Source organism: Phyllobates terribilis, unplaced genomic scaffold, assembly GCF_046119375.1.
Source record: "Phyllobates terribilis strain yellow unplaced genomic scaffold, ASM4611937v1 Scaffold_7__3_contigs__length_470593459, whole genome shotgun sequence".
NCBI lineage: Eukaryota > Metazoa > Chordata > Amphibia > Anura > Dendrobatidae > Phyllobates > Phyllobates terribilis.
Window position 1 is genome coordinate 307,491,104 of NW_027362767.1, and position 18,652 is coordinate 307,509,755.

The following is an 18,652-nucleotide window of genomic DNA, read 5'->3' on the forward strand; positions in this document are numbered from 1 at the left end:
TTTAAAAAAAAGAGAAAAACACAGTAGCTTGACAATAAATGGCTTCACCCAACCAATAACCATGAGTGGAGAAAAAGTTTTTAGTTATCATTCATATTCTCTGAAACAAGGCCAAGAAAGGAACAACTCTGCCGGGGTATGTAAACTTTTGAGCACAACTGTATATAGTAGTTCCTTCCATGAATGTGACTGACTGCATGACCTGAAAGGTCCTGGAGCAAGTCGTGTGGGAGGTCCTTCAACTGCTCAGCTCGTGCAGCCTCTTTTCAGGTCCCTGTAAGTTTCCTCTCCTGCACCAAGTGCACGGATCAGTGTGGGGCAGGAAAGGACGCAGTGTCAGTGTTCTAGAAGAAGCACACACTTGTTAGCAAGTGTTCTCATTGCTAAAAAAGTGTATCTTATTGCTGAAAACTATGGTACATACTATTTGTTCACACAGTCATACTGTAGAGGTGTGAATAAGTAGAACGCATCCCATTTTTAATTTGCCACAGTACTTCATATTAAGCAGCTCCATAAGCATCACAATCCACATTTATCTTGTGAGGCAGACTCCTACAACTTGGCAGAAAATCAGCAAAAGAACTGCTGCTTATAGCGAATGCTCCAGTATATCCAATAAGCAGGGAAATTACTAAGGAAACAGACCGTCTTTGCGAGTACAGAGACATTAATCACGACAAAAATAAGCCAGAATCTGTACAGAACTTCTCATAATACCAGACCTCCCCAAACCAGAACACTGAACCTATGCATCAACCTTTTACACCAAAATTAAATATCTTTCACACTGCGTTCCGGCACCCGTTCGGTGGCCCCGTCGTGGCTTACGTCTGAACCTCCAGCAAAACGGGATTCGGACATATGTGCTGACCGGGCCATAGACTATAATGGTGCCGACAGAGCGAACATGATGTGCATAATTTTCAGGCGTATATGTTTACCGGAGGCAGACACTCAGACGCAGTCTCCTACGTCTGAGTGTCCGCCTCCGGTAAGTGTAGACGCTCAAAAATGATGCATGGTAGGGAGCACGTTCACTCTGTCGGCAGTATTATAGTCTATGGCCCTGTCAGCCCATACATCCAAATCCTGTTTTGTGGGGGGTTCAGATGTAAGCCACAAATGTGTAACTAAACGCAACATGGTAGTACCCTTAGGTAGGGACTACACTGCAACTCTGGCCGCGTCACACACTGCATGGAAAAAACTGCACTATTGCCGCTTCATCACACCATAATGTAAGTGAACGTGACCACATTATGACTGGCATGTTGCTGCAATCACTGAAGAGCACAAAATCAGTATGAGCTACATTTTTTGTCACTTGCATGTTGTAATTGTGTCGGATCTGTGGACTACACAGTATAGAGAAGGAGAAGCTGAAGAGAATGAGGTATACACAGAAAAGATTCAGTACAACTTGTATTGTATTCACTGAAATCCCTGGTGTTTGTAGCATAGGAGTCCAGTGGGCGGTCCTACTAGTGATCGACAGCTGTCTTTGTATGCACAGTCATATAGGGAAGGCCGTCAATCACTAGTAGGACCGCCCACTGGACTCCTATGCTACAAACACCAGGGATTTCACCGACTAAAATGCAAGTTTTACTGAAACTTTTCCAACAAAAATGTCTCAATCATATCAGCTCCTCCTGCTCGATAACATCCAGCCTTCAGATCAGATATCATATTCAACATGACCGGTTCCCTTTAAGATCTCTACGGCCCTTAAGGTGTGGCCCCAGCTGTAAAGCAAACAGCATGCAAATGTTGAAAGTATCAGTGTTAGTAGATTTTATGTAGCAATTCTATTCCTTTTGTAAGCGATAGAAAGGTAAATTCTGCACATTTTACCGAATTTAATCTTATGTCAAAAGGATTCAGTCCCAATATGCTTATTCTTTATTCAATAAAAGATGAAAAGGACAAGACCCCGATGTCACGCAGACATGTGAGCTCCTCCTCACTCCCTCCACATTCCAGCAGGACTTTAACATCATCTCCAAGAACTGGAGATATCAGCTCTCTAGCGAATGCTGCGTCTGTTCTGATCAGGAAGAGCCGCTGCTGCCAGACACTCATTTATCACAACGTACCATCCATGGATGTGCAATCCGCACCCAAGTGCCAACTCTCCTACACTGGAAGCGACTGAACAGATACATTTGCTTTACCAGTGCAAATGTCAAGAATGCCCAAAGGGAAGGCAAGAGCAAGGTCAGATGGCACGGTGGGGATAGGGTCAAACACAGACTGTGGCTGACAACATGTGGTTATACATAAACATGGTTCTCAGGCTGAGTTCACACGATGCGTTTTTAATGCGTTTCTGCGGCGTTTTTGCAGTTGCGTAAACGCCGCGGAAACGCATTAAAAACGCATGGTAGAAGGGCAGCAATGTTCCCCAATTGAAATCTGCATGTGCTGTGCCCATGATGCGGATTTTTCCGCAGCGTAAACGCTGCGCTCAAAAATCCGCAGCATGTCAATTAATTTTGCGTAAACGCGGCGTTTTCGCCGCCATTGACTTGCATTAGAAAGCGCCAATTCCGCAAGACTGCATTTGTACTTGCGCTATTGGCGCGTTCTAATGTGCGGATGGTACGCGGGTGTGGAGGAGAGGAGAGTCTCCTCCGGACCCAGGTACCATTAAAAACCTGTAAAACAAGAATAAAATCAAAAATAAAGATATATTCACCTTCTGACGGCCCCCGGTCTCCTTCCCTCTGCTCGCGTGCAAGACTGAAGGACCTTCGGTGACGTCATAGTCATGTGACCGCAGGCCCTTCAGCGCAGTGTCTCGCGATATCCCGGCAGCCAGGAACAAGCCAGGAACGAACGCGGCAGCACACGCCGGGGCCATCAGAGGGTAAGTATAGCTTTATTTTTTTATTTTTTGACATTCTCTCGGGTCACACTATATAAATCCATGCCGGTTGCATGGATTTATATAGTGTGACCTAGTTGTCAAGCACTTTCCAAGTGATGCTAAAATCGCCTGGAAAGCGCTTGTCAATCCGCATGCGGAAACGCATGTGAATCCGCATGTATTCCGCAGGAAAAACGCATGTACAATCTGCATGCGTTTTTTCTGCCAGGGAGATGCAGAACTGATGCAGAAATTTTCTGCTTCATTTCTGCATCGTGTGCACATACCCTTACAGCGCGTTATTAGCTGGCATGACCCCCAATTTAGTCAATGTGGACAACTAGCGGTAATGACCCTACCATGGAGTCAGAAAACGCGCTGCATCTTCCATCCAACCGCATGGAGTTTTTTTTTTTGACTGTCAAGACAATGCAATGACAGTCACAACCGTGCCGTCCTGCCATACTCTTAGGGCAAATGCAAATTACTGTACAGATTTCTGTATGGAAAGACTCAGACAGCTGTGTAACTCAGACGAGGATTGCAATGCAATGACTGGCTGTCAGCTCCAACGACCCGAGCGTGACAGCTTCATGTATTTCTATATAGTTGTCACACTCAGGAGAGCTGAAGGCCAGTTCGAGCATTGTGTTGCGATCCCCGTCAGCGTTTGACTCTTCCCCATGATTTGGTGATAATTTTGATTCAGAGGATTTCCTGTTACTTGACAGTTTCCTGAGAACCATGGAGGGTCTTATTATGGGTGGCTTCTCCACCACTTCCAAGAAGCAGCTGTCAAGTATTACCCAAAATCCTGTACACTGCTGTACAGGAAGGTATAAAATCTGGGAATGAAAAGAGCACCGCTCCGGGGAAAAAGCAACATTTTCAGTTTTGAATTTATTCTTCAAAGGCCCAAAGAGTAGGAACGCCATTCTACTCTCACCTCAATCATAGTTGTAGCTACACAGAAATAAAAAAATATTCCATTCCGCCACAAACCGAAGAGTATGTGATAGGGTAAAATAAAGCATCTGTCACGGGGATACCACAACAGAGAGGGGCCAGAAGACCACTGTGTCTGGTTTCACGAACTCCTGCACTGGTTAGAAGTACTTCACCATCTTATTAAACAGTGCATGTTTTTTCCTTGCTAGCTGTGCAAGAGTTAATCTGTTCAGTTGAAGCTCCTGGAACTTTCCTACCTTGATCGTCTCAGCTGTTTAGTGTTGGGCACTCCCCTCTGCTATTTATACACTCGCCTCTGGCACTTAGGAGTTGCAAGTGTTAGTTCTTACTGCTTTGTTCTGCAGTTGGAAGTGTAGTTCCTGGTTGGCGTTTTGGAGATTTGTCAGGAGATTGTTGCTTGTAGTTTTGCCTGTGTGCACATCCTCGTCTATTTTATTTCTCGTTCCTTTAACTCCCGTGTCTCACTCTGTTATTTGGTGTGTGAATTTTGTATGGTTGGTATTTTCATTTATCCATGACAGTCTTTGTCTGGTTAGTGTCTTCATATACACCTCAGTTAACCACTACCCTGGGCGGTGGAGGAGACAGATAAGGGTTGATTATAGGAGCATAGCAAGGCACGTGAACCCGACATCTCCACCTTCAGGAGTAATTCGGAGGACAGGGATAGACTAGGGTGCCCCTAGTTCTAGGGACCGGGTTAGCGCCCATAGTCCCAATTCCATCATTACAGCATCCTATATGAAGCCAGAGCCAGATGTGCAGTTACTATCACACATAGATTTGACTAAAGTCCAAGGGCACAAACAAATGTGCACCGGTATAATTCAACAACCAACCTTGCCTACTTTGTACAAGAGAATAATATGAGCTGCGGGTATAACAGGAGTGCTGAGTAGGTACGGCCTGGCACTGAAGGCATTTAACTAATTGATTGGACTTTGGGGAATTTACCTAATTTCACTTCTTTTGAATTATATTTCATTTAACCTAAGCAAACATTTTATACGGTTCAATAGATCTACAAAGTAAGCGATTTTGGTAGCTTATCAGCAGATTAGCAGCATTCATTATTTCACAGCAGAAACTAGAAGAAAAGTTATACTGTGCTGAGCACTACTCTGCACCATTGTGGAATAGCAGGACATTTCACACAGTCCACCTAGACCTGGACTTGCTGATGCAATGAACATTTATTAGGAGGTATAGAAATAGGTCACATGAATAAGATGTCAGACTCCTAGAACATTTAACCTCTGTGATGCCAGTGATCAGCTCACTCACAAAAAAAGTTCTCTTTTCATTGAAGGGGCTTTTCAAGTTCATATCTTCGGGAGTGCACCGCTCCTCTGCCTCCCGGCTTCCTGCTTGCCAGGGGGCAGTGCGCTCCTGAAGATTGACAGTTCAGGCTGGTGGCATAGTAGAGACACTGGCCTGAAATGCCCACTCTAAAGCTTCAAGCATTGGCAACTTTGCATCTGAGACTCTTAGGACACTAGGGGCACCGAGGCTGGTCGAATCCAGCCAGCTTCAGATTGGTACTTGCAGGCTGTATAGCACACAGCCAGCAAGCGTACGCTTCTTGTCTGTCTTTGTTGTCAACAAGCTGTGCACTATGGCATTAAGCCTTCTTCAGAAAGGAAAGGATTTTTAACCAGGAGGTAAACTGCTAAGTTGCTTTCAGTCACTTCTTTATAGTAATGGTTCTTGGAAAAGCTTCAAGGGCATCTGTCACAAGGCTTTTCCTATGTAATTGACAGCAGCAGGAGGGAGGGACAGAGACTCTGATTCCAGGGATGTATCACTTAGTTTACTGGATGCAGCAGTTGTGATAGTCAGTTTTCTCTGCTGCAGATCTAGCAGAGCTCTGAATGCTGGGCACTGTATTACCTGCCCACACCACCGATTTACAGCTTCCTTTGTACAATGTATAGTGACAGAAAGCTGCCAATCAGTGCTGGGGGCTGAACTAGGAGGCACGAGGCAGCTTGTACTCTAGTGATAATCTCCTGCTGATAAAACACTGATTGTATTGAAACAGCAGCACACAGCTCAGTGAGGCCACAGTCACACGTTCAGTATTTGGTCAGTATTTCACATCAGTATTTGTAAGCCAAAACCAGGAGTGGAACAGTCAGAGGAAAGGTATAATAGAAACACGTCACCATGTCAGTATTTTTCACCCACTCCTGGTTTTGGCTGAGTCATGTCCAATTTTTAGAGGTTAAACAACGTAGAAATAAAAATGTGAAAAACCTGTGTGGCCAACTACCAACATGAACCATAAGTAAGGAATCACGATTAGTGGAAAGTCAAGAGACGAAGGAAACCCTGTGACGTTGGCTTCTTGTACTTACGTGCCAAAAGCCAGCTGTCCTTCTCCAGCTTCATCCTCTGCAGAACTCGAGCCACGTGCTCAGACTGCTTCTTCTCCTCCTCCACCAGCTTATCTTGGAGAGCAGTGCATCTTTCTTTCTCCTTTTTCTTTTTGTTTAGTGGCTACAAAACAAACAGAGTATAAAAATCCCAACAGTAAAGACAAACAGTATTTTTTAAACTAGCCTAAATCACCCCAACTGTATCTATACATCTAATCTGTACATCTACAGTTGAAAGCAGAAGTTTACATTCACTATATAAAAAGACACATATGCAAGTTTTTCTCAATATCGGACATGAAATCAGAATAAAGCTTTCCAGTTTTAGGTCACTTAGGATTATCATAATGTTTAATATTTGCAAATGCCAGAACAATGAGAGAGAGAGAGAATGTTTTAAGGCATTTTTATTACTTACTGCAAAGTCAAAAGTTTACATACACCAAGATTACTATGCCTTTAAACAATTCTGGACTGCCCATATGATGTCAGGTGTTTGGAAGCTTCCGATAGGTTTTTTGGCAACATCTGAGTTAATTAGAGATACACCTGTGGATGTATTTTAATGCACACATGAAACACACCGCTTCTTTGTGTAGCATCATGGGAAAGTCTAAATAAATCAGCCAAGTTATCAGGAAGAGAACTGTGGAGTTGCACAAGTCTGGCTCATTCTTGGGTACAATTTCAAGATGCCTGAAGGTGCCTCGTTCATCTGTACAAACAATTATACGCAAGTACAAACAAAATGGGAATGTCCAGCCATCATACCGCTCAGGAAGGAGACGGGTTCAGTGTCCCAGAGATGAACGTGCTTTGGTCCGACATGTGCAAATCAACCCAAGGACAAAAGCAAAAGACCTTGTGAAGATGATGGCAGAAACTAGTAAGATTGTGTGAATATCCACATGGGCTGAAAGGCCACTGCCAGGAAGAAGCCATTACTCCAAAGGAAACACAAAAAAAAGTCAGATTAATGTTTGCAAATGCACACAGGAACAAAGATCTTAACTTTTGGAGAAACGTCCTGTGGTCTGATGAAACTAAAATTGAACTTTTTGGGCATAATGACTATCGTTACGTTTGGAGGAAAAAGGGAGAAGCCTGGAAACCTAAGAACACCATCCCAACTGTGAAACACGGGGGTGGCAGCATCTTGTTGTGGGGTTGTTTTGCTGCAGGAGGGACTGGTGCACTTCACAAAATAGATGGCATCATGAGAATCATCAAGAAGATTATGTTGCTTCAGTATTGCCACATCTCAAGACCTCAGCCAGGAAGTTAAAGCTTTGGCGGAAATGGGTCTTCCAAATGGAAGACAATGACCCGAAGCATAATGCCAAAACGGTAACAAAGTGGCTTAAGGATAACAAAGTCAATGTTTTGGAGTGGCCATCACAAAGCCCTGAATTCAATCCTATTGAAAATTTATGGGCAAAGCTGAAAAAGCAGGTGCGAGCAAGGCGTCCTACAAACCTGGATCAGTTACACCAGTTTTGTCAGGAGGAATGAGCCCAAATTCCGACCAACTATTGTGAGAAGCTTGTGGAAGGATATCCCAAATGTTTGACCCAAGTCATTCAGTTTAAGGGCAATGGTACCAAATACTAATGAAATGTATGTAAACTTTTGACTTTGCAGTAAGTAATAAAAATGCCTTAACCCTCCGTCACATACAATATCGGTTCTAACGAGTTCACATACAATGTGACTGTCAGGCGCAGGCTAGAAAAATACCTATAATATCTAATGTTTGCAATTCCAGTGCTCTAAAAGTGATCAGTGACCTTCATAGGGATGTAATAAAAGAGACTACACATAATCAGGTGGAAAAAAAAACCATTTACTTAACATAAAACTAATAACTCTGAAATACAAACATTTCAAAACTCCCGCCAAATAAAAGAGATGTGCCTGTCAGGCCTATTGTATGTGACGGAGGGTTAAAACATTCTCTCTCTCATTATTCTGGTGTTTGGCAAATATTAAAAATGATGATAATCCTGACTGACCTAAAACGGGAAAGGTTTATTCTGATTTCATGTCAGATATTGAGAAAAACATGCATATTTATCTTTTTAACTGTACATCTTCATCTAATCTGATCCTTAAGAAAAGGTGAGAAGGAGCAATAGTGTCCAATTTACCATTTCAAGATTGTCGTCAATGGCTTTCATCTGTATCCTCAACTTGTTGACTTCTCTGTTGTAACTTGACGTGGGAACAGCGAGGTCATACATTGTCAAGGACCAAAACGTGGCGTAAAACTGGGGGCTAATGTCCTCCCATACTTTAGGAGGGTGCAAGGAAACGACCGCTTCATGAACTGGAGCCATGACGACTTCACATGATGAAATGTACTTGTGCACCTTATGCTGCTGTTTGTTTCCCTTCTCCGTCTTCTTCAGCTCATCGTACTTGGACTGAAGGTTAAAAAACAGAAAAAATAAATTAATTAAAAAAATCTCCATTTCTGAAAATCCTATTAAATAATATGCCTACAAGAAAAGAAACTCAATACAACAGATTCCCCTTGGGATATTGAGATATTCAAAGCAGGTCTGTCTCTGATCTAAGCAGTTTCATCATCAAAGGGATTGTCTCAAGTTAGGATTGATGGAGAGTTTGGATCAGCGGCACTGTTCTTCTATGCTGCTGGTACAAGAAGCTTTTGCCTCTGCGGTGCCGGATGAGCGCAGGGGTACAGGATTAGCGCAGTGGCACTGATGCTGGCAGGATGCAGACAATGGTTATAAACTATTGGAGAGCGCTTGTAGATACTGCGCTCCTTGCCTCCGCTCATATACTACAGCATTGGCAGGTAATCTAGCCAACGAGCAGTAGACAACAGAATTATCCCCCAGTTCATGAAAACCGAAAGGACTTTTAATAAATAATTGTAAAAAAGTTCTTGCTTTTACTCATGAAAGAGCCCTTTGCATGTTAATTTCCCCATTACAAGGCAGCAAAGGGCAGTAAAAGCCACGGGGACAGCAGTAGAGTATGAGAAAGTAATTACAATGTTCCTTGGAATCTCCCACACTCAGATCTGTTAAATGACACTAAGGCTATGTTCACATGCAGCATTTTTACAGCGGGTTTTTATACCAATTATAAGCTGCGTGTTACAATATCAGCAACAGCTATTTCAGAAATCGCATACTCGCTTGTTTTTTTTCCCTGACTAAATTTGAAAACTGTTTAAAAAAAAAAAAAATCTGCAGCATGTCAATTCTTTCAGTTTTTTTTCTATTTTTTGCAGCGTTATTTCACCCACAGAAAGCAATGAGAAAGGCAAGACTTCACGTGGTTTTTGTTTGCACTTTTTTTTGGGGGGGAGGGGGTGAATTAATCAACCCCTTCTCCCCTGGGCCATTTTCTGGGGGGTTTTTTGGCACTTTTGTTTTTTTTTTTCTCCCCTTCTTCCCAGAGCCATAACTTTTTTAATTTTCGGTCAATATGGCCGTGTGAGGGCTTATCTTTTTGTGGGGCAAATTGTACTTGTGAATGACACCATTGGTTTTACTATATACTGTACTGGAAAAAAATTTCAAGTGCAGTGAAATTGCTAAAAAAGTTTTTTTGTTGTTGTGGTTTGTTTTTTTTTACCACATTCACTATATGGTAAAACTGAACTTCCACTATGATACTCCAGGTCATTATGAGTTTGTAGATACCAAACATGTATAGGTTCTTTTTTATTTAAGTGGTGAAAAAAAAAATCCAAAACTTGTATTTAAAAAAAGAAAAATTGCCATTCTCCAGAACCGTAGCATCTCCATTTTTCGTGATCTTAGGATGGGTGAGGGCTTATTTTTTCCTTTTTTCCACCAACGACTATTAGGGGTACATGACAACAGCACAGATCAGTTGTCATGTGCCCTGTAACATGCGGGCTCAGCACCGGAGCCTGTGCCAAAGGGTGAGACAACGGGGTTAAACATGTACTGTAGACAAAGCACACATGTAAACTGAACAGAAAAAAAAAAACGCAGCAAAAACGATCATTTTGAATGCAACGTTTTTACTGCCAAAAGAGCAGGTTCTAGCAGCAGGAAAACACCCTGCAAAAATACTGTGTGTGAACATAGCCTTACATAATTTGCAAAACCTGTACAGTAACACTTCCAGTGTTTCACGAGATGGTGCCTCTACCACATGGCTTTTTCAGCTCATAAAACGTATTTAAAGGAGGAAGGGAGGGAAGGTGGGCGTGGGGTCAGACTGGCTAAAAATAGGAATAAATCACACTGAAGGCATCAAAACTATGAATTAACACATGTGGAATTATATACTTAACAAAAAAGTGTGAAACAACTGAAAATATGTCTTATATTCTAGGATCTTCAAAGTAGCCACCTTTTGCTTTGATGACTGCTTTGCACACTCTTGGCATTCTCTTGATGAGCTTCAAGAGGTAGTCACTGGAAATGGTTTTCCAACAATCTTGAAGGAGTTCCCAGAGATGGTTAGCACTTGTTGGCCCTTTTGCCTTCACTCTGTGGTCCAGCTCACCCCAAACCATCTCGATTGGGTTCAGGTCTGGTGACTGTGGAGGCCAGGTCATCTGGCGTAGCACCCCATGACTTTCCTTCTTGGTCAAATAGCCCTTACACAGCCTGGAGGTGTGTTTGGGGTCATTGTCCTGTTGAAAAATAAATGATGGTCCAACTAAACGCAAACCGGATGGAATAGCATGCCGCTGCAAGATGCTGTGGTAGCCATGCTGGTTCAGTATGCCTTCAATTTTGAATAAATCCCCAACAGTGTCACCAGCAAAGCACCCCCACACCATCACACCTCCTCCTCCATGCTTCACGGTGGGAATCAGGCATGTAGAGTCCATCCGTTCACCTTTTCTGCGTCGCACAAAGACACGGTGGTTGGAACCAAAGATCTCAAATTTGGACTCATCAGACCAAAGCACAGATTTCCACTGATCTAATGTCCATTCCTTGTGTTCTTTAGCCCAAATAAGTCTCTTCTGCTTGTTGCCTGTCCTTAGCAGTGGTTTCCTAGCAGCTATTTTACCATGAAGGTCTGCTGCACATAGTCTCCTCTTAACAGTTGTTGAAGAGATGTGTCTGCTGCTAGAACTCTGTGTGGCATTGATCTGGTCTCTAATCTGAGCTGCTGTTAACCTGCGATTTCTGAGGCTGGTGACTCGGATAAACTTATCCTCAGAAGCAGAGGTGACTCTTGGTCTTCCTTTCCTGGGACGATCCTCATGTGAGCCAGTTTCTTTGTAGCACTTGATGGTTTTTGCAACTGCACTTGAGGACACTTTCAATGTTTGCTCAATTTTTCGGACTGACTGACCTTCATTTCTTAAAGTAATGATGGCCACTCGCTTTTCTTTACTTAGCTGCTTTTTTCTTGCCATAATACAAACAGTCTATTCAGTAATACTATCAGCTGTGTATCCACCTGACTTCTGCATAACACAACTGATGGTCCCAACCCCATTTATAAGGCAAGAAATCCCACTTATTAAACCTGACAGGGCACACCTGTGAAGTGAAAACCATTTCCGGTGACTACCACTTGAAGCTCATCAAGAGAATGCCAAGAGTGTGCAAAGCAGTCATCAAAGCAAAAGGTGGCTACTTTGAAGAACCTAGAATATGACATATTTTCAGTTGTTTCACACTTTTTTGTTAAGTATATAATTCCACATGTGTTAATTCATAGTTTTGATGCCTTCAGTGTGAATGTACAATTTTCAAAGTCATGAAAATACAGAAAAATCTTTAAATGAGAAGGTGTGTCCAAACTTTTGATCTGTACTGTATATATATATATATATATATATATATATATATATATATATATATATATATATATATATATATATATATATATATATATATATATATATATATATATATATATATATATATATATATGCAAAAAAAAAAATTTTACTTAATGGATGCAGAAATGCTGCACAAAACCTGCAACATCAAAAAACTCAACAAAAGCTCATTGTGGGAACGTAGCCTTAAACTTTCCATTCTCTGAACAGTAAAATTTGGCGTTTGCAAAGCCATACTGATTAGGCAGACTAGCTGGGAATTACAAGTACAACAGCTACTCCTGCAGGGGGCAGCCTCTAGGGAGCTGATCTGCGGGCACACTAGACTAGGTAGTTAATTGGTATTTGATCCTTTTTTGCAGATCATTACTTACTGAAATGTGGTGTGCATACATTGGCCTGGATAGGAAGAAGGCCGCATCATGAGGCGTGTGATACTCGTTGCATAAGACATCTATAGAAGGAACGCGTTTGACGTAATCGTCCGTGCTCAGATTGGAGGCCAGAAATCCACCAAACTGAACCAGGGTGTCGTGACACTGCAAGAAGGAAAAGACAGGAAACACTTCTGTTACTCTGACCATATACATGGCGTTCAGGGACTCGTTCACACCATGTAGAAATATCTGACCTGATCATACAGCTTCCCCACCAGCTTTAAATGTTTCTCTCCCCCCTCATGGAAAATCACTCCGTTCCTCTGCTGAGCCATTAACAGGCACAATGGAAGAGCCAGGTCGTGATCCAGCAAAGCATCTTTTAACCTCTGTGAAGATTTCTTTGTATTTCTAATTTGTCCGAAATATCCACCCTAGGAAAAAAAAATAATTACAAAGAAAGGAATAAAATTAAGCGGATTAAAACCAATTACAAAGAAATGATCGGACTGCACAAGAGGAAAATCCCAATTTACTGAAGATAATGTGTGTTAATAATAATGTTAGCTGCACTTTCCTGGAATGACACTTCGTTATATTACTGCGTTAGATAGTTTAGACGCCTCTTCCCATTAGATTAACATTTCGGCACATGTACCCATAAGTAGTGAATTCGGCATTAGTTATCTATTACAATGTCCCTTCTCCTTGTGGCATATCGGGGAGACGACCACACAGGATTTCAATACTCGAGTCAATCGTCACCGATGCATCATAAGGAAGAGGCGGCTTGGTATACCAGTCTCCAACACACAGAAACAACTCAGATTTAGGATCAGACCCTCTTCAGATTAGAGGACAAAGGGTTCGGCTTTAGAAACACACAGAAATGGGACGGATCTATAAATGAAAAACTTTAGAACCAAATAGAATAAATGTAGAATGTAAAAGCAATTCAAATCATATAGAAAAGCTGCTTGCCCTCTTCCCCATGGATACTCATGTAAATGGTATATTTAGGGGTTTCTTTGGTTTTTTTTTTTACATTTTCTAAGATTTTAACATTTTTATTTTCACAAATGAATCATGGGACACAACTAAAAGAAAAGTGACTCACAAATTAATCACCTAGACAGAATTTTTTTTGTAAGTCCCTATACATCTACTGATGGATCTTTTTTTCCTTGTTAAAATTTATATTATTTTACAATAAATGAGGTTTTCTATAAAATTGGATTCGATCCTAGGTCATTCACGCTGAGGTGGGAAATATGCAACTGAGCCCAATATTATTTACTATATAAGGAAATGGATACTGACCTAGATTAATATTTATTACAATACGAATATCTATTTATAATAATGACCTGATATTTAATAACAGGTCAAATTATCTTCTGGTACTGTAAGGCAGCTACCGGACATATAGTTGATGGGAGGTATGTGTCACAGAGACGGTTGTCATCTTTGATGTAAGCCTGGAGTGTTGCTCTTGTGCACATAGCACTAAGAGGACTGTTTGCCGCATCCGGGCCCAGGTTTTACGAGCAGTCTGAGAGATGGGCGGGTCTGGCTGCCCACAAACCTCACCTCTGGGTGTGGTTAAGAGGTTAAAATGGAGTTTGTTGTTTGACACATGGTCTGTGTGGAGGGAAAAGGCCTCCTGTGTGATATCCAGACTGAGCCAGTGTACTGGATGCTATCCAGCCTGTGTGCCCACAGGACTGGCTAGCCAGAGACTTTGTCTAAAGAATTGTTTTCTTTGCTTTGTCTGCACTGAAGGCCAATTATTTTCCCTTTTCTTTGTGGACGGTTTATGGAGCAATAAACTGACTTGGGACATTTAAACAGAAACGCTTCCTGTTTTGCCTCCCGACGCACCGAAGTGAGTAGAAACCTCACAGTACCCATGATAAAAATGGTGCCGTATTCTCAAATAGAGGTTAAGATTAAATTAGTCGTAAGTGCCTGCCAGTCTGAAAGATGTAGCAATCTGTCCCCTTAGCGTGATGACCAGAGGGAACGTAGACTCATCTTATCATCATAATGGATTTATGTTGATAAATGCAGAGTAATGCAACTAGGAAGGAGTAATCCTATTTGCTGCATATACATTAAATGGGAGTATACTCGGGACTACAGAACAGGAGAAGGACTTGGGTATTCTGGTTACAAGTAAGCTGAGCAGCAGTACTCAATGTCAGGGAGCAGCCGCAAAAGCAAACAAGATTTTAGGATGAATAAAAAAAGAAAATGCGATCCCAATATTGTTACCACTCTATAAATCACTGGTGAGGCCACATCTAGAAAATGGAATCCAGTTTTGAGCTCCACATTTTAAAAAAAAGATATTCAGAAGTTGAAGTCAGTTGAAAGGCGACAACTAGATTATTACAAGGGATGGAAGGCCTCTCATATGATGAGAGGTTGGAAAAGTTGAGATTGTTTAGCTTAGAAAAAAAAAAGACGCCTCAGAGGAAATCTCATTTACATGTATAAATATATGTGTGGTCAATATAAAGGACTGGCACGTGATTTATTCCTTCCAAAGACCATGCTAAGGACCAGGGGGAACTCATTATGGGTGGAAGAAATGCGATTCTGGCAGCTAAACAGGAAAGGGTTCTTTTCAGTCAGAGCAGTCAGACTGTGCAATGCCCTACCACAAGAGGTAGTAACGGCCGACACTATATCAGTTTTTTAAAAAGGGCTAGATGATTTCCTCAATACACATAATATTGTGGGTTACAGATAATTTACTGACAAAACGTATAATTGGTTGAGAAAGGCTGAAATTGCTGGACTAAGGTCTTTTTTTCAACCTATGTAACTATAATGGGTTGGGTATTGTTATTACTGGAGGAGTCAGTCCTTAGATTATGCCAGCACATCTAATATGAACTATTGTACTTTTTTGGATTGTAGCTATCATATGCCCAAGGAATCTATTTATGCATCATGGAAAAGCAAGATTTTTTGGATCTGTATTAGCGATGAGCGAGTATGCCTCATTAACCCTTTCGGCAAGCATGCTCGGGTGCTCGCTGAGTATTTTGCCGTGCTCGCCTTTCATTCATTGTCACCGCGCCTAAAGTGTCACGGCTGTTACACAGCTGTCGCACATGCAGAGAATGCCTGGCGAACAGTCTAACAGCGTGACACTTGTAGGCGCAGCGACAATGAATGAAATGCAGAGCATGCCAAAAACTCAACGAGCACCCGAGCGTGTGCGCCGAAATGGTTAACCCCTTTCTGGCCTGGGGCGTACTAGTACGCCCCAGGCCATCACTCCCAGTTCAGTGAGGGCTCCGGCACAGCGCCCGCAGTGAATGGGGCACATGTCAGCTGATTCTTACAGCCGACATGTGCCCGAAACAGCCGCGGGTGGAATCACTGTTAACCAGTTAAATGCCGCTGTCGATCTCTGACAGCGGTATTTAACAGCGCCGCGCCACAAGCGCGGCCTTAGCCCCGCCCCTCAGTGAACCCGTCACGTGATCGAGGGTCACTGATGGGTGGGCATGACAACCCTGGGTCTGCAGCAGATGAGCGACCTAGTGGTCGGCGCTCATAGCACAGGAGCATTTCTGCTACACAGAGGTGATCTGCTGATCACCTCTATGTAGCAGAGGTGATCAGACAGTTGCTACTTCTAGTCTCCTATGGAGACTATAGAAGCAAGAAAAAAGTGAAAAAAAGTGTTTTTAAAAAAATATAAAAAGTTTAAATCACCCCCCTCAAAATAAAATAAAAAATAAACCCCACATACACATATTTGGTATCAGCGTGTTTAGAATCGCCCGATCTATCAATATAAAAAAAATAATTAATCCGATTGGTAAACGGCATAACAAGAAAAAAAATTTCCAAACTCCAGAATAACGCTTTTTTTGGTCGACGCAACATTTCAATAAAATGCAATAACGGGCGCTCAAAACATCGGATCTACCCCAAAATAGTATCAATAAAAACGTCAGCTCGACGAACAAAAAATAAGCCCTCACCCGGCCCCAGATCCCGAAAAAGACGGATTTTGGTAAGACCTTACCTGTAAAATCCTTTTCAGCGAAGGAAGGAAGGGAGACACAGTCATTACTAGTGGGTAGGCGGAGCCCACATAGGATAGAACACCTCAGATTAAAAAAAGAGTGTTGTCCGGCCCCTCCAGCTTGGGCTCTTCCTACTCCAGCTCTCCAGTCCGTACACAAGCTAAGGAAGAGCAAATATCACCAGCGGAGCAACATAACCCCTTCTGAAGAACTTCAGAGAAAAAACAAGAGACAGGTTATGCATATAACAGAAAAACCACACAGTCCCAGGTACTACTCACTGGACCTGACCACTGCGATGAGCTGGCAATGCTGGAACAGAGCCTTAGCGCGCCGACCTCAGCCCAGATAATCGCTATCAGAGAAGGGTCACGCTGCATCTGAAAACACAACAACACACTTCTGCCATGGGAGGGAGCTGTGTCTCCCTTCCTTCCTTCGCTGAAAAGGATTTTACAGGTAAGGTCTTACCAAAATCCGTCTTTCAGCAGCAGATGGAAGGAAGGGAGACACAGTCATTACTAGTGGGACGTCCCAAAGCAGTCCAAAAATTAAGGGTGGGAAAAAACCAACAGAGGCAGAATCCCAACAACCTAGAAAAATGCGCAACTAGCGCTAAATATAAGTTAACGATAACTTAAACTACAGCCGCCTGCAGGACCCTACGTCCTAAGGCTGCATCAACGGAAGCACTGACGTCCACCTTATAAAACTTTGTAAAAGTGTGGACGGAGCTCCAGGTAGCCGCCCGGCAGAGTTGAGCTGCCGAGGCCCCTTGATGAAAAGCCCACGACGAACCCACAGCTCTCGTGGAGTGAGCTCGAATCTTAATTGGACAAGATTCGCCCTTGAGTCGGTAAGCCTCTAAAATGGCCGACCGAATCCATCGAGCTATAGTGTCCTTGGAAGCTCGTTGACCACACCGACGACCTGCTGGAATCACAAACAGAGAGTCCGATTTCCGAAAACCTTGAGTAATAGACAAATAGAACTTCAAAGCCCGCACTAAATCCAATGAGTGCAAGGCCCGTTCCTTCGCATTCCTCGGTTCCGGACAGAGCGAGGGCAACACAATATCCTGGTTAACATGAAATTGTGACACCACCTTAGGTAGAAAGTCGCCCCGTGTGCGAAGCACCACACGATCCGGGAGAAACTCCAGAAAAGGAGGCGAGCAAGAAAGAGCCGCCAGTTCAGAAACCCTTCTCAAAGAGGTGACTGCCACTAAAAAGGCAACCTTCCAAGAAAGCAAAGAAAGGCTAACGGAGTCCATAGGCTCAAAAGGCCCATGTTGAAGAGCCTCCAAGACCAGATTGAGCCGCCAAGGGGACACAAGCGCCTTCCGCGGCGGAAACTGACGGGTTACCCCGCGAAAAAAGGAACGAACGTCCCTACGCGAGGCGATAGCCTTCCGAAACAGCAAGGACAAAGCAGAAACCTGACCCCTCAGAGTGCTAACTGCCAAACCCTTGTCCAGGCCATACTGCAAAAAGGCCAACAAATTGGGAATGGAAAAAATCCTCGGGTTCCTTGAAGAACCCGAACACCATGAAAAGAAGGCCTCCCAAGTCTTGTGATAGATCCTAGTAGTGGCAGGACCCCTGGCAGCTCGCAGAGTGGCAATGACTTCGGCTGAAAAACCTTGACGAGTCAAGATTTCGGTCTCAAGAGCCACGCCGTCAAACGCAGAGACTTCAGGTCCGGATGACGAACGGGCCCTTGGGTTAACAGGTCCGGACGAAGAGGGAGAGGAAGTGGAGGCGCAGCCAGAAGCGACACCAGCGTCGAGAACCACGTCCTCCTTGGCCAGTCTGGGGCTACTAACATAGCCGGGACTCTTTCCAGTCTGATCCGACGCAACACCAGAGGAAGTAAGGATATCGGCGGGAACACATAGATTAGCTCGAATTGGTCCCACGGAGCCACCAGAGCATCCACCGCCACAGCCTTCGGGTCCTTGTACCTGGACATGAACGTCGGTAACTTGGTGTTGAACCTTGATGCCATCAAATCCACTTGAGGAGTTCCCCAACGGGAGCACAGCTGTGCAAAAATTTCTGGGTGAAGACTCCATTCTCCGGGATCCACCTTCTCGCGACCGAGGAAGTCCGCCGTGATATTCTGAACTCCCGGAATGTGAATCGCAGAGATGGCTGGCACCTTGGCCTCGGCCCATACCAGGATCCGAGACA

General features: G+C 43.3%; 1 protein-coding gene across 1 annotated transcript in view; it reads right to left on the reverse strand.

Moving 5' to 3' along the window:
- The window catches only part of THOC2 (THO complex subunit 2), a 141,997-nt gene that overhangs the window by 62,823 nt on the left and 60,522 nt on the right, over positions 1-18,652 (reverse strand). Inside the window, exons 21-24 of the mRNA XM_073641084.1 lie at positions 12,666-12,845; positions 12,409-12,573; positions 8,367-8,642; positions 6,199-6,340 (exon numbers count right to left, since the gene is read on the reverse strand). Of these exons, the coding sequence (XP_073497185.1) occupies positions 6,199-6,340; positions 8,367-8,642; positions 12,409-12,573; positions 12,666-12,845 (763 nt within the window). The remainder of the gene's footprint in view (positions 1-6,198; positions 6,341-8,366; positions 8,643-12,408; positions 12,574-12,665; positions 12,846-18,652) is intronic.